The sequence below is a fragment of the Aphelocoma coerulescens genome, chromosome 8 (assembly GCF_041296385.1).
Source record: "Aphelocoma coerulescens isolate FSJ_1873_10779 chromosome 8, UR_Acoe_1.0, whole genome shotgun sequence".
In the NCBI taxonomy this organism is placed as follows: Eukaryota; Metazoa; Chordata; class Aves; order Passeriformes; family Corvidae; genus Aphelocoma; species Aphelocoma coerulescens.
In genome coordinates, this window is record NC_091022.1 from 23,274,555 (window position 1) to 23,290,827 (window position 16,273).

General features: G+C 50.4%; 1 protein-coding gene across 1 annotated transcript in view; it reads left to right on the top strand.

Annotated features, from left to right (window-relative positions):
- The window catches only part of RNF220 (ring finger protein 220), a 219,301-nt gene that overhangs the window by 137,995 nt on the left and 65,033 nt on the right, over window positions 1-16,273 (top strand). Inside the window, exon 4 of the mRNA XM_069023225.1 lies at window positions 11,401-11,446. Coding sequence (XP_068879326.1) covers window positions 11,401-11,446 — 46 coding nt within the window. The remainder of the gene's footprint in view (window positions 1-11,400; window positions 11,447-16,273) is intronic.

A 16,273-nucleotide genomic window follows, 5' to 3' on the forward strand; every position in this document is an offset into this window, starting at 1 on the left:
TTTTTTTTTTTTCCCTAATTTAAAGAGGATGCAGCCAATCATGGCTTGTGGTGTTAAGTTTTAATAAACCTTAATGATTTGCAACAAAATCATAAATTTCCTGTGCTCGGGGTTAGGCAGGCAGATCCCCTCCTGCCCACTGAGCCTGCAGCACTGGAGGTTTGGTGGGCACTGGATCAAGTCCCTGGAAAAGGGATTTCTCCAGGTGACCACAGGAGCTTCTTGGGGCTGAGATACAAGGAAGCTGTAGGCAGCACCTGGATGATGCTACCCATGGTCTCAGATCACCACAAGCAACTCACCCCCTCCAATGAACCCCTTGCTCAGCTGGTGGAAATGGGGTTTATCCCCCAGAGAGAGGGACAGCCCTTTTTCCTGCCATGGATAGTACTGGTATGACCATCCTGGCCTCAGATCAGGGACATTTCAAGGTCAACCCAGCTGGAGCATCACGCAGAGAGGGAGAAGGAGCCATGCTGACAACAGGGCAGCACCCACCCATGCCTAGGGAGTTCTGCGCGTGTCCAGGGGACGAAAACCAGTTGTTGGACCAGTGATGAACATCTCTCAGGAAGATCCAACCCTGGTGCAGGATCCAGCTTTCCCTTGAAAAAGCTATCTTGAGTGGGAATGAGGTTTCTAGCTCTGCTGCCTTCTTGGTGTGTCCAGTCTCCCAAAGCATAGGGAGAGACCTGGTCGTGCTCGCCCCACAGCTCCTCCACCCTGTGTGGGTCCAGCCGAGCCTTGTGCACAGCTCCACGCAGCGAAGCAGGGCTCTCTGAATGCAAATTTCATTTCTGAGCCACTGGCGCTGTTTCAAGAGCCGGCAGCCTCCGAGCCCTTCTCGGTGTTACATATGTAACAGCCTCATTGAACTTGACATGTCAAATTCAGGCCATTTGTGCAAAATCTCCCTTTAATAATACCGTTTCATTTCGCTCAAATGAGACTTGAATGCATGTAAAATGGAAAAGGATATTTAAGCGCTAACATTAGGCAGATGTCTTGCCAGAGGCCGATTGAATATATGAGATTTTGAAGTGCTTAACACGTTTTCGGTGCTCCCTCTTAGAATATGTCACCTGGCTTTCTTTTTTCTCCCCCTCTTTCCCTCCCCACCCGCCCCCCCTTTAAGTGAAGGGTATAAATTGAAAGAAAACAAAACTACAAGCCTTGGTTTTATGGGGTTTAACTCTTGCCAGGCAAGACTGTTGGTATTCCTCCTCCAAAGAGAAATTACCTTGGAGCTCACCTTTGCAGAACACAGGCTCAAAGCAGCAGAGAGTGGGAGGCGGGAGAGTGGTGGCTCCACGATGCAGGGCAGAAGGGATGCTCTCCTTCCTCTGCCTGTACAGTCAGAGAGCAAAAGTTGCCCAGCTGAGCAGCTAAGTGCCACCCAATGTAAAAATAAGAAATAATAACACCAACCCTTTGTGTATGCCTATGTCCTGTGCCTCAGCCAGGCTGGTTGCCACAGAATACGTGAATATTCCTGGTTTGTGTGCACAAAGCTGATCTGGATGTGAGTCTCCTATCCTCACTCAATATACATTCACTTGTTTTACACCTCATCTGTGTTAAAGGCTCGCAGTAAAGCACACTGAAATGTGAGACTCGTTCTGGAGCTGTGAGTGGCCGCAGCTCCAAGCTTCACCTGGTGCTCTGGCTTGCAGCTGCATTTCCCCAGCCTAGAGCTACCCGGGGAGTGCAGGTGGGCACAGTGTTCTAGAGCAGCACCCAGGGGTGTCCCTCAGGACACACACACACATCCCCGTGGGCATTGCTACATGTGTCACTGCAGGTAAATACTGTGAGCAGGGGTGGCAGTGGGCAGGGGGACCCTTAATCCCTGCCTGCTCTCCCCAGGCAGTGACTGCAGAGCACTGCTGATGGAGGGGAGGCTGGGTGGGGAGGGCAGGTTTGGGGCACTGGTTTGAGTTCGGGGTGGGAGGAAAGATGAATTTGAGGACAGAAGAGAAGTAAAGGAGGAGGAAAGAGCTGTAGAGCCAGCCTCAGCTGATGCTCCACAATGATTCTTTCTAGAGTTTGGGGAAGAGACATTTATTGGCCATTTTAAAAACCATAGGAAGTCACATCACCAATATTACAGTTGCTGAGCTCAGCACTTTGAAGGTTGGGAATGTGCCTTTGGATGCAGTGGTTTTAATAGCATAACAGTCTGTTCTTGAATATGCAATGATTCTTTTTTAAACAAAAATATTTGGCAGGTGGTGTTTTTATTTTGCTGTGTGACAGCTGCCAGATTCTCCCCTGCATTACCAGCAGCAAACCCATGCTTCAGAGCTGGGATTTCACCTCCCCAAAATGGATGAGGTGTATCAGTATAGATGGGGAGTGGTCCAGACGGTGGAGCAGTGAGGGTGATGATGTTCTCAAAGTCCCCCATGGCTGTGCAAACTCTCCCCCCATTCACTTTTCTTTCTTTTTGCCTTTGCAGTCAGTAATTAATCTGAGCACGTTTGTGTTATAAAGCCTGTGCCCACCTGTTGGCTGCTCCCAGCCTGGGCCAGCAGCTCTCATTGCTCCTTGACATTCTGCTAGGGGTGTGGAGACACATCCCTGCACATCCAGCATCTCAGGAGCTACTGATTTCCCCTAATGACCTTCCTGTGTGTCCAGGAATAATTTCTCTTCTGCTTCTGTGATTACGAAGCATTTCCCGGAGCACAGAGGGCGCCGGGGTCTCGCACCTTGGTGCAAATGGAAAGTGCTGCAGGCTGTTTTCTGTGACCTCAAAGATGCTGTCACAAAGAACCAAATACTGTCAGGCAAAGGAGGGCAGAGTAAGATGCTGTGGGAAGGCCCGTGTCAAAGCAGGTGAAGTGCCCAGATGGGGGATTTAGCTTGACTTTTGGAGCCAGCTTTGATTCATGTCAGAGGAAAGGAGCCAACCACAGGACTATGGTGCTCCAGCTCGTGTAGCAGCATTCAGTGCACCTCTGCCCAGGCTTAAATCTTCCTTTGGAAGCTCTGAAGCTTCCTCTCCCTTGTTGGTACACATGCTCTTTTCCTCTCACTGTTCTTAATCCTCCCTTCCTTCGCAGCCGGGGCAGAAGCAGAAAGTGCTTCCTCAGTTCCCGGCACTGCAGAGAGCATCCCCACCCTGCTGTGTGGAGCTTCAGCTCCAGGTTTCTTTATGCAGAGAGGCACAGCAGTAGCTCTTCTCAGGGGACAGAGGCAGCTCTGGGCCCAGTGGGATAAGGAATGAGGAGGAAACTGGCAATATAGCTAAAACATGAAGGCTGTGGGACCTTGGGAGATAGGTCACAAGGCAAGTTGTTCTTGAGAGATGTCTTCAGACCTCTGGAGATGCATCCTACTTTTCACATCTTTCACAGGTTGCTTTCCCAGTGTTTCATGGTCTTTCTGATTAAAGTCATCCCATACTAACCCCCCAGAGTCTGCACTGGAAACTCCTGCTAGTGGACAGGTGGGCAAGCACATCATCCTTGTGGTCCCTGTGTGCCCAAATGACAGGGGCTTGGTCTGTTGCTCCTGGTCACAATAAGGACCCAGAGCAAGTTATGAGATGTGGCTCACAGCCCTCTCCTGCTCAGGGAACCCTCTAATTAAATACAGCTGCTCCTTGCACTGCCCCAGGGAAGCGTTCGCTTCATTTCTGTAGGATCTGCCGAGCGCTGTGTTGTCCCAAAGAACCTTCAGAGGAGACCTTCCAGGGCCAGCATGGACAGCTGCTGTGGGAAGGGTGAGTGGCCGTGCTGCCAGGCCCAGCAGGATAAATAGAGTGTGTAAAACCCGAATTAGCTCTGTTGTCATGTGTCACATCAGGGTCATGGCTCTCACCTCAGGTCTCCTTGATTTATGCCTGGGGACTTTAACTTGATGACCAGGTACTTCCCCAGACTTCTTGTGCAGCAAATGCTGCAGGTCCCCCAGCCTCTTGATGAGAGAGGTTAGAGTGAGAAGGGTTTTTTCCAATGCTCTGTTGGAATACATGATTCCCTTCCTTGCATGCAGTAGACACCTGCGGGCTCTCCAGAGAAGGGAAAGAGCCCTGACCAACAAGTGAGACTGCAAGCAGGCATTGCAACCTCCTTCTCCTCAACTTATTCCTGTCTCTTTTCTTCCTTCTTTTTCCCTCTTTTTTTCCCACCCTCTTCTTTTCTTTTCTTCCCTTTCTCCCCCTCTTCTTCCCCCTCCCTCCATCTCTCCCCACCCCCCGGTATCGAGGCGACATCTCCAAGCCAAGTACTTTTAATTTCGCCCGTGGCCCTTGCTGACACGGTGGATATGCACAGCAAGTTAAATTCCCGCCTGATCAATAAAGCAGAAGCAGTGTGTCCGACTGGTCGATATTTTTTTATCTGTCTTCAGCCCAGTCCTGCTGATGACAGCCCCCTGTGCTTCAGCAAAGGCACTCAAGGGCATCGGGCTTTGGCAACACAGCTCTTTTTTTTATTTAAATTAAAAAAAAACCCAGATGCCTACAAAAAAAAAAGTTCATGGAGTTTGGCCTTTGCTTAATAACGTTTTATGATTTATCTTAATTTTTAATTGAAAAAAATTTGCGAATTAATTGATTTCTGGGACTTGCCAATTAACATTGTAATTGGGTGCATGATAAATTTCGAGGGAGCATCATTTTTCTCCCTCTCCCCCTTGTCACCGGGAAGGGGAATCGCGAGGGCAGCTGCTTCCTATCCGTACGACCCCCGCTCTTTCCCGAGGTGCTGCTGCCCTCCTCCCCCCTTGCTACTGTATCTTAAAGAAGGAACAAGAAGCTAATAAAGTCGTGTTATTAGAGTCTCGCCAGAGGTGACCCCTCAAGGCATAAATCCAGCCTGGTGAGATGCTGGGGACAGGTACTATTAAGTGCCTGAGCGTGCTTTGCAGGTGGGACTCGGTACCTCTCCTGCAGCACCCTCTCCCTGGCTGTGCCCTCCCAGTGCTCCCAGGGGCTTTCCCAAAGGGCTCTGGCATCCCCCAAGGTGTTCAATCGAGCAGTTAATTGCCTGTGATGTCTCCTCCGTGCTCCTCCTGGGTGTGAGTCCTCCATGCTTGTCCTGCAGCCAGTGTTCACCAGCAAAACCAGGCTGCGGGGACAGGCTGGTGTTCGAGAGCTGCTCTAGGGACACAGAACGGGTTGTTCGCATCCTGTTCTGCCCTGATTCCCTGGGGGAGCTAGTCCTGCCCCACAGCAGCAGTGGGGCATCCCATGCCGCCCACGGCAGAGGTGTTCAGCATGGAATCTCAGCCCTGGAGTCAGGGGTGTCCAGTTTCAAGCACAGATGCATCTCCAGCTGGGTGGTATCACCTGAAGCTTTCTCCAGCAGTTTGACTACTGTCAGATTTAAATTAAACTTGCCTGGAAGTGTCAGCTTTTTGATGATTCCCAGGCAAGGCCAGGACCACCTGCCACCACAAGGCAGCTAACAGGGTCACATCCCTGGGTGGGGTGTGGAGAAGTGGGTGAGCTGGCTGCTGCCAAAATGAGGACTGAGGACACAGTGTGGTGTTGAGGCAGTGAGAACAAGCCACCCTGGGGAATGAGGCAGTGGAAATACCAAGTAAATGGGAGTATGCTTTGTGTCTCTGGTGATTCTCCCACCCACTCCACGTGCTGGTATGGATCACCTTGCCGCAGTCGGCTCAGGTGTCCCATGCATCATCTAAAGCCCAATGAGCTTGGATGGAGCTCCACTGTCCTATCCTGCTGCTCCTGCTGCACCCCAGCCTGTGGAGGGAGTGAAGGATGCCAGCCCAGGTGGAGGGTCCCAGGTTCCCTAGCAGAGTCACAGCTCTTCCCACCAGCCAGGACACGAGAAAGGCCAGGAGCAGTCCAGCTCCAGGTTTGCCAGTGTTGATGGAGGGGAAACATGGGGGAATGGAGAGAAATTTATGAGGAGACGAGTCTGTTTATTATCTAGCCAATGTGGTGCTGCTGATACCATGGATTTATCCTCTTTCATCCCTCCTCTGATTTGTGTCCCTGCCCCTCACTGTGGCAGATTAATCATGGACAGAAAGGGAAGAGAGACCCTTCAGCTTCCTCCTGTGCATTTAGAGGGTGGCAATGACAGCAGCCTGGACCCTTCACCCACGGCTTTTCCAGCAGAGAGGGCGCAAGCCAGGCAGCTGCCTGCCCTGCTTAGAGATGCCCCATTCCTCTCCTCCATGGCAGACCACAGGGAAGGCAGAAGCTGTTGTCCATAATCCGTAGGTGAGAAGCACCTCTCATGGGTCAGAACTTCCAGGGTAGCACAGCAAATGAAAAAAAGTGTGGGTCCTGTTTTCCCTTGCTCATGCAGTGCCCCAAAAGGGCTATGAACACTCCTTAAATTGCCTTCAGACCTGTGGTACCTGCAGTCCATTCCCTTACTCTAGGGTAGGGATTTGAAGACTGAGGTTTGGAACTCTGGAGGGCAAAGCCCTCCTCTGCTGCTGACTCTCGGAGAACAGGAGGCCTGGGAAGGAGTGTGTGGAAACCCAAGGGTGAGAAATAAATCTCCGGTCAGTTATTTGCCCTGGAGCAATGCATGTCTTCTGCAGAGCCTCTTCTGAACTGCCACGTGAGCTGGGAATAATTAAACAGTCATTATAGCCATGGTAGCAAAGAGCCCCCCAAATCAATCTAATGCATGACCTTTCCCTCCAATTTTCCTTTTTATTTTTTCCAGCCACCTCCTTTTCAAATAGTGGGAGAGAAATGAAGCTACCCCCAGCCACAGTCTCCTGTTTGGCCCTGCACTCATCCTCACCCCAGAAATCTGTTATCTGCTGTGAACAGGGATGTGGGGTACCAGAGGTTGCTAAAGGAAAACCCAACAGGGCAGAAAGAGTTGGGGATGTGAATAGGACAGAGCAAATAGGGGATTTCAGCATGGTCAGATCATGCCACAGTGTTTTATGATTCTGCTGCATTTCATCTCTTTGGGGGAGGTGGGTGACTGCCCTGTGGGTCAGATTTGTCACAACTGACTGTTGGACACTGAGGTCTCACAAATATTGACTGGGAGAGCATGTAGGATGCACATCTGGCACTGTAGGTGTCGAACATTTCTATCCCTGACTGACTGCAGCCTCTTTGGCAATTTTTTACCATCACTCAGCCCTTTTCCCTTATCATGGGATGCAGGTGCCACTGGGGAAGCCACAGCAGGTTAAAAATCCCAGTGTGGTTCCTGTGATGGCACAGATCTCACTTGGCCATGCTGGGGGCTGTCACCTGCAGCTAGGTGTAAAATCAAACTCCCATTTCCTTATTTAAGCATCAAGTGACACTTCCACTTATTTAAACTGGCATTCACAAAAATCCAATTCCGTCTCTACCCAGAGACTGTTCCCTTACAGCTGGCGTTGCCATCCACACGGCTCTGCTGGAGGCTTTCTCTGCTCCCGGGGCTCCCATCCCAAGGCTGCATGTTCAAGCCACAAGTCCTGCAGCTAAAAATAAATTGTTTCCAATTGTTTGGGGTTTTTTTACAAAATATATCCACTGGCTGCAGCCTGTAGAAATCTTTTGGTTTTGCAGGATCTCATGTGGGAGCTGAACAGGTTGGTGCCTGTCAAACAGGGGGCTGCTGAGAAGGGATTCCACGGAAGAATGGCAGAGCTGGAAGACTCCAGCTGCATGGAAGCAGCCCTTTTACCTGCTCCTTACTGGTTCAGTGTCCTTCAGGGATAAGCAGAAACAACTGTAGCTGTCCAAGCTTCAGGAACTTAAAACCTTCAGCTAATGACCTGATTTTTCCTTGTGGGAAGAAGCAGCAGCTTCCATTCACGGGGGTGATAAGGGACCACTCCTTGTGTATTGCCTTTTTATTTCCTACGGCAAGCACACCCCAAAAGGCAGGACCATAACAAAGTAAATAGCTTGAAGGTCATTGTGTGTAATAGCAACCATGGCAGGGGTAGAGGAAACCCCAAGACTGTGGGTAAGGAGGGCACATGCTTGGCTTGCTGAGCTGCCCTTTGGGAAATCATGACAGAAGCACTGGGCCTGAACAGCCCCTTGAGGCTCACTCAGGGACGTGCCAGAGGATTCCCATTTGCACCTGGGGATGCTCCTAACCAAATGTGCACCTAGCATTAAAGGACATCTGCATGTCTCTGGTGTAGCCTGAATCCTGCTTTCATTGTGAAGAGCTCTGCTGAGAGGAAATGCTCCTCTTAAAGCTGATGGTCCCTAATATAGAGGAGCAGTGTGTCCCCAGCAAGCATCCTGGAGCACGTGGGGATCTGGCTGCGCTGCTCCTGTTAACGGGTGATGCAGCTGCAGCACTGGGCAGAGCCGTCTGGCAGCACCAGAGCAGGGGCTTTATTTTGTCCCCATGGGGGGCATCCAAACACATGGGGATACATGAATGCACAGACAGAATTGGTGTCTCAGCCCCAAGAAAGGGAGCCAGTGTGGAAGCAGCCCTGTGTTGCTTGGAAAGGCAAAGTCTTCAGGAGAGAGAGAAGAAAAAATCGCTGGGTCTTCCCAGGGTGTTCCTTGCTCTTCTTTGGTACTTTGGGGGGGTTGCCTAAAAGGGAAAGAAGTTGTTTTGCTGTAATGAACTAGATAAACAATTCCCCAAATAGATTAAAACTAACTGTAACTTAGAAAAGCGGGTAGTAATTATATTTTATTAGCTAGCAAAACACCATTTTTTTATTTCATAAGATAATTCTGTGTAAATCACCTTAATTAGAAGTGTCAGATGAGCCCGTGAATATCGTACTTAGTAACTAATTTCCTATGTACAGGTTATAATTTAAAACACATGGATCACTCGCTGAGTGGAAATATGCTAGCCATGAAATAATGTGGGGAGTGTTGGGGTTATTACTATGTAAATGTGTAATCATTTCAGACCACTGCAGCCTGGCTGGGTGATTAAAGAGAATCCCAAGGTCTCCGAAGATTGTGCTGTCTGCAAGGGCCTAGAGCAAAAAAACTTTAAAAGGCACCGAAAAGTGTTTGAACTTTAAAGGTCTTGATTTCCCTTTTACCATTTTTAATTTGTCTGCAGTGTTTATGGAGGGGAAGGTTTCTGTTTGCTGACAGCCTTTCGATCCTGAGCCCGCTGCCAGCATCCTTAAGAGGTGCAGGGGGCTGCAGCCCTTGTAATTTGGGGGCTGTTTCATGGGATGGAGAAAAGCACCCTTAAATTGCAGGGTCTGAGTGCTTGGATGACCTGGGCTTGTGCCCATTCCTAACCCATCTCTGGATCTAAATAAAAACAAATTGCAAACTCTTACTAGCAATAGAGTAGGGCTACATAGTAAGAAAGGGGGTGGGTATTAATAATCCTCCAGATGAAGAATAAAATAAGTTTGCCAAGTTACCTAAACCAGTCCCGTTCCTTATCGGTCCCAACAGCAGAGGCTTGATCTTTTGGCTGACCATTCTGAAAACTTCAGCTTCCTGGCCCTAACACCACTTCTAGGAGGAATTAATTATGTTCTTCCTCTTTCTCTTGAAAAGGAATAATTTTAAACACCTTTAACAAGGAAAGGGAGGAAATGGGTTTGTTTTTTTAACAAGGCATTTGGTTTATAAAAGGAAAAAAATTTGTTTCACACTTCATGTGATTGAAAAATTCAGGGTACTGCTGGAGGTGGAGAGGGGATGCAAATCTTTCCCATCATGCTTGTTCTTGCACAGCTTGAGGTGGTGCCAGGGCTGTGTCTCAGTGGGCAGCAGAGACTAATTCTGCTCTGTGACACCTCCTGAGGGTAGAGAGCAGAGCTGGGGAACAGGACACAGGGGATATCCTGTACCCTCGGTGAGCATCCCGCAGCACATCCCCTCAGGGAAGTGGGGCTGTGTGGGAGGTGACACCCCAGCCCATCCATCCGTGGTCCCCAGGAACCGTAGCTGGAAGCAGAGCTGTGGCATTTGGAGTGACCCGATGGCAGTGGATAACTGTGTGTTTCCACCGTTTCAGGGCAGGGGGCAAAAGGCAGTGGCACTTGGAGAGGAGGGGGGCCATAGCCCCAGGAGAAAACACCTTCCTTCATCCCTGCTCATTTCATAACACCCAGCCATCTGCCAAATCAAGGCAGATTAAAGCCAGCCAAATTCAATTTTTCCCTGCTGGCACTGCAGCTCGGCATCTGGGGCTAAAGTGTCCCCGACAAAGCGAACATGACAGGCACATTGCTTTTTTGTCACATCTAGTACTGTGTTGATCTTCTAAAAGTCTCATAAAAATTTATTGATGTCTCCCATATTGCTGTGATTGAGAAGAAAGGAGCGCGGGTGTGCGGAGCCGGGTGCGCGCGCGCGGGCGAGCGTGTGTGTGTGTGTATATTAATGTTTCTGAAGTAGATCTGATTTGATATGTCTTGTTCTATTGTCAGCATCTGTTTAGCGAGGCTTTTTAATACTTTCTGGCTGCCGATCACTCATCCTTAGCCTGGGATGCAGGCTTGCATACAAATTTTGTTATTAAACACAATTCCATTCCCCCCCTTTCCCCAGCCCCCGCCTCCCCCCACTAACCTCCCCCCTCCACCACCCACCCATCCATCATCTCCCTGGGGCTATGGGGAGCTGGGAGCCAGCCGCCCCACCAGCGTGTTCTTACAAGCACAGGCACTGGGCTTGGCAACATATTTCAAGAGCCTTTTGCCTGCTGCAGGTGCTTTGCATTGACAAATCGAATCATGGGGAAATAATTTATTTCCTAATGCTGTTTGCAGCATGTTAGCAGGAGAATTTACATGAGAGAGATTACTTTAATAACCAAAAAATTACAGTGCAGGCCTCCCCGCCATGTTGGCTTTGATATGTAATTGTTTCAAGTTTAACCTGTCTGGAGGGGGGAAGGTGTTATTAAATCTATAGCATCTCCCGCTGGCGGGGGCAGGAGAGGAGGAGCACCGGGTAGGGACCTCCTTCCCTGCTAAATGGGGAACAAGCTGAATTAACAAATCACTCCAGCCTCCAGCAGAGCTGCTGCTTCCCCAGTGTGCCTGCAGCTGAGGAGATCTTTTTTCCCTTGCTCTTATACCGATTTAATCTCCTTCTCTTTCCTATTCTCCTTTTTTTCATTGTGCCTGACCCTTCACAGGGCTCACCACCTCTGCTCCCCTCTCCCTGGCTTTCTTCCCTATCCCCCTGCAGACTTGCTCTCTGCTTTTTCCTGGTGCTGGGAGAGGAGCTGTGCAAGCCCCAGGCAGGAGGAGAGTCAGTGTTTGACTCATGTTGGCTGGGTTTGGGGACTTCCACTCATATGACCATTTTGTTACAGCTGGAAAAATAGTTGGCAGTGCCCTCCTTCCCATGCCCCTCCAGTCAGGGTGAGGAGGCTCTCGGTCCAGGGAAGAGGAACGATGTGCTTTGCTATTTGACCTTATAAGATCTCTCAAAGCACTCCTCTCCTTGCCTGCCAGTTTTGTGACTGACCCCGTTCTCTTCTCTCTTGGCAGCAAGAGCTCCATCCTGAAGGATGCCATGGCAGCAGGCACCCCCAAGGTAAGTGAGCACAACTCAGCATATTTCCCCCACCCCCCAAGGGATGCTCTTTACACCCCGTGACCTTCCCAGCCTCCTCCTTGTCCTGCTACCTGATGTCTCCCAGGAAGGCGGCCACACTTTGGGGGCCAGCACCACTGGGGAAAGCTGCTGTCCCCACTCAGCTGCTGGGCTGGAGCAGCCAAGTGCCTGCACAGGGCTCTGCATTCCTCGTGCAGCCGAGGAACGGCAGAGCTGCTGGGCTCTGGGACTCCAGATTGTGTCTAATGACAGCTAATGAAAGCTGATCACACGCAGCCTGAGCTCAGCCTGGGAAATCAAGTGTGGGAGTTCCTGGAGCCAGAGCCATATGCCAGCTTTGGAAGGGGAGAGTGGGCCTGCCTCAAGGGAGTGAAGCACACCCAAGGAGCAGCCCAAATCACTGAAGACCCCATCTCAGCCACAACCCCCTCCCCAGGAGCCACCCACACCCCTTTGGCTCAGAATGCAGAAATACAAAACTCAGAGAGCATCATGGCATCACTGCAGAGGGCATCATTTACTGATTTGCTGCTGATTCGTTGGACTTCATGTGGCACAGGGGTGGGAAAGACCAGAGCTTGGGCAGGCGAGCAGGTGGCAGGAAGCAGTGCAGGGCATTGCCTCTGAAAACCATGCTGGGCTCCCCAAGGTGGGCAAAGGCAAGTCGTCCAGGTTCTCCTATACTTCTGGTGACACAGTCCAAGTGAGGGAGGCTCCTGGCTTGGACAGGGCATCTCTCACAGGAATTAACATCGCATCTCATCAGAATTATTTTCCAGTCTCATTCCCCCTTGGTTTTTCTGGAAGCTTATGGTGATTTTGTTGGCATGTGATGTCAGAAACGAAGACTGACATTTCAACTCTAGATTTTCTCCTTGGGGCTGGGTGTCTTGCCAAGTACATCAACACCTTGTCTGCCCCACCAAGGGAGAGGCCTGGGAGACACTGTGCTGACCTGAGTTCCTGGCAGGTAGGGATGACCCCTACAATAACCCCAACAATTTCCCAAACCTTTCAAGGGAAAACAGAAATTGCAGTGATCCTCCATAGTGCTCCACGCCTTTGACCCCTGCATGACTACACTTTGCTCCTGTGCCCTGTCCCAGGGAGATTAGGAGCAGAGTGGAGACCTGACTATTTCTCCTGTGAAAAAACAAGCAGAGCACAGAGAAATCCCCAAACCCACCCACTGCTGATAATCCACAGAGTGTGAGGCTGCCTTGGGATGTCTTGAAGGAGCTGGAAAGGACACCAGCAAAATGAAAGCATCTGGACTCTGCAATCTTCCCATTCCCTCCTCATCAGGACTCAGTGTAGATAACTCAACGGCCCCAAACACATCGTCTGTGAGGGAGAAGGACGGCTAGAAAGACAGATTAGCTGTTTGGAGGCAAACACAGTGAGTGACTGACAGAGACCAGATAAAGAAGAAGGTCCATCTCACGGCAGGGCCAGGCTTTTGAAGTTTCCATTGACAAAGAATCCCATTTGCCTTGAGCGAGGGGATTAAACTGGGACTGGAGCGTCGTTCTATGTAAAAGAGATCAATCGTCCCCTGTCACCACATGGATCTTTTCCCTTTGCCCGTCACGTCTGGGACTAAGAACATTAACTTCAAGAAGCCAGGAGAGCAGGGAGGGAGAGGGTGAAATCAGGAAATCTTTCATTCCCTTCTCAGAGAGCTTGAAAGCTTCTCAGCCCAGGAGGATTCATTATTTCTAGGTGGCTTTTGCTGGGAGACAAGTCCTGTGTGGCATGGGAAGGCACAGTGCTGTCACCTTCACCTGAGCTTGGTATTAAAGGCCTCTTTGTAACCAGGTGGGATTGAGGAGGAGGGTGGCGGGGAGATGAAGGCTGCTCTTTTCCTTTGTGCCCACTGCATGTTTGCAATATGGGGTGTGAATAGCCCATCAGGATGTGAAGTCCCTCTGATATGGTCCCAGGCAGAGGGATGGGGGACAGACCCCCAGAGTGGGCATGCAGTCCATGTCCAAGCACCCAGACATCACTGGAGGTTTGGCAGGCACCTCCAGGGAAGACCTGTACCATGTCCCACTTCCCACTCTGGGAATTGGTGGAAGGAGACTGCTGCAATGTTTCCAGGCCAGTCCTTCTCAGGGTGCCAACAAAAAGGCCAGCAACGGGAGAAGGGGCTGCACCTCCCCATCCCTCAGGAGAATCCAATGGCAAAACGCACAGGGGCAAGCTGGTTTCACTCAGGGACATGGGAACTGGGATGGTTACAGGCTGGTAGTTACTTCTGTGGTCACCAGTGGCTTTGACTCCACTTTATGACTCATTTAGGACCTTTGCCTATAGCATCACTACCATTGCCACTTCTGTGCTGGCCTGAGGCTCTTCCTGGGGTGCAGCTGGGACAGGGGATTTAATCTTCCCATGATCTGTGTCCTGGCTTGGCTCCCACCCCGTCCCCACAGTTGCCCCAGCAAATGTCTCTCTGGGCAATAAAAGCCCAGATGTAAATGCATATTCCTCACTCACTGCTCCCCTGCCCCTGAAGAGCTGTCACTCACTGCACTGGGTCAATTTTCATGGCAATATGTCAAAGAAAATCCAATCACTCAACATGGGATGTGATGAATGCAGGATTATTGTATCAGGTTCTTCTATTATCAGAGATGACTGAGGCAGTGATGGCCAAGCAAGGGCTGTGAGCTGGGGCTCCAGCCAGCACCACTGCCTGGTGCCTGGGCTCCCTCTCTGCAAAGGCAGCTCAAAGGCAGTGTTGAATGCCACAGATCTCCAGCTTTCAGGATCCTCATCTGCCATTAGAGACCAAGCCTAATCGATGGTGATACACCAGTGTGGACAAGGCACTTGGACAAGCAGATTGTCACTCAGAAGGTCCCTTTCCGAAGGTCTGTCCAAGCCAGCCATGCCCCAGACCTCTGTGAGCCCAGAGCTTCCCTGCAGCTCTCCCCAGCACGGCCAGAGGTTGGGTCTCAGGTACAGCAGGCAGCAGGAATGTCTCGCAGAGGCATATGGAGAACACCATAGACTCTGTTTGGCTGCCCAGGAGTCTGTACGTAGCTGTCAGCAGCACGAGTTCCCCTTGAGTATCGTTCCTGGACCTCATGCTCTCCCCTTGCCTTTCTCCCCTTGCCTTGGCTCCTCTTGCAAGGCAGGAGAGGAGCACACACTGGGTTGAACCCATATTGGCGAGGTGTAAATCCAACTGTTCCCACTCTTCCTTGAGCAGCTGGTGGTAACTGGAGAGTCAGGTGATTTTCCCAGGTCCTCATTGCTACCTAAGAGCACTTCAGTACTGCCCATATTTCAGGGTATCAGCTGCAGACTGTTACCTGTCACCTAACAGGTAAACTTACATCCCCTGTGAAAGAGCTGGTACTGATCACTGAAGGGGAACAGACTAGGATCCATGAAGCATCCCAGCTCTTGTGGTGGGTTCAGCATTCAGTTTCTACTGCTGCTTCCTAATACATGGCTGCAAATTGTGTCCTGGCCATGCTCTGGCTCTTGCTGCAAACAAACACTGACGTGAGTGGCCACAAGCAAAATCCATCCCACGCACCCAGCAGATGCCTGCAGCTGGTTTGTTTAGGTGTGCACCAGCTCCACAGAGGGTGCTCGCAGGCAGCCAGCCAGCACACTTCTCCCAGACCTCCGGCAGAGCTGGGAACCAAGCCACAGTGCCAGAGCTCTTTGCTTCCCCCACCCACCCCTGTGATTTTACAGCTTCACTGAGCAGTTTGAGAGAGAATTACAACATCTAGTGGGAAATTTGACCACTAAAGCCCTCCAAGGAAAAAGAGCTTCGAAGCAAGCAAGATTTGGAGCCTTAAACCTTGACAGAATGTCTGTATTAAGCCCTTCCCAGCTGCCTCACTTGAGATGAAATTTCTAGCACAATCATTTAACTTCTCCATATCATGTCTGGTGGTAGGAACAGGGGACTGGTGTCAGGGCCCTGGGGTTTTAACTCCTTCTCTTGTGTCACTGACAGACTGGGAGGTTGGAGAAGTCTTTTACCATATCTGTGCCCCCTCCCTCTGTAACTGTGATTTACAAGGAAAGATTAAAAAGCTTAATCTGGGTATTGCAGCAAAGCTATGGCCAAGCTGGGGACATGAGAACAGCCCACAGATATGTGAAGGAGCGGAAATTATGCAGGATGAGTGTTAGCTGGCTGTGCTTCCTGCAGTTTGGGGTGATGAATACCAGAGTCACTCCAAAACCAAGTATCTGCCAGGTTTTATTCCATAAAACAAATTACCCCATGACCAAACAAAGCCCCTCACTCCCCTTGGGCCAAACAGCTGTACCCTCCCGTTAGACCAGGGGAAACCACTGCATTTGGCAGAAGGAGCAGAGAGGGGCAGACCTGGGCCAGACCTCTTTCCCCCTCCATCTCCAGAGTGCTGATGGGCAGTTCTGCTGGATGGTGCCCCTTTTCCCACAATGTAGCTGGTGTCTCTTCCAGGAGGACACAGAGCTTCATTACAGTCCCAGGTGTCACTGTAACATGCAGAAATGAATTAGTAGCTCACATTTCTGTAAGCTTATTCTGTTTGTGAACCACTGGAAATTTTCAGTGAAGGCCAGAAGCTGCTGATACCATTATTTCTGTTCGCTATTCACACCCTTCTCACATTTAAGCCTTTCATCCCCAGCTCCATCCCACCTTTATCTCTGCCAGCTAAAAGCCACTAGATAATTTTACCTCTAACTTTTCCCAGGAGCAAATGTGGACCCTCCAAAAGCTTCTAGGAAACTCAGCTCTAATAGTAGCATCTTTGTGTCGGGGATCCTCCAGCAATAACAAAA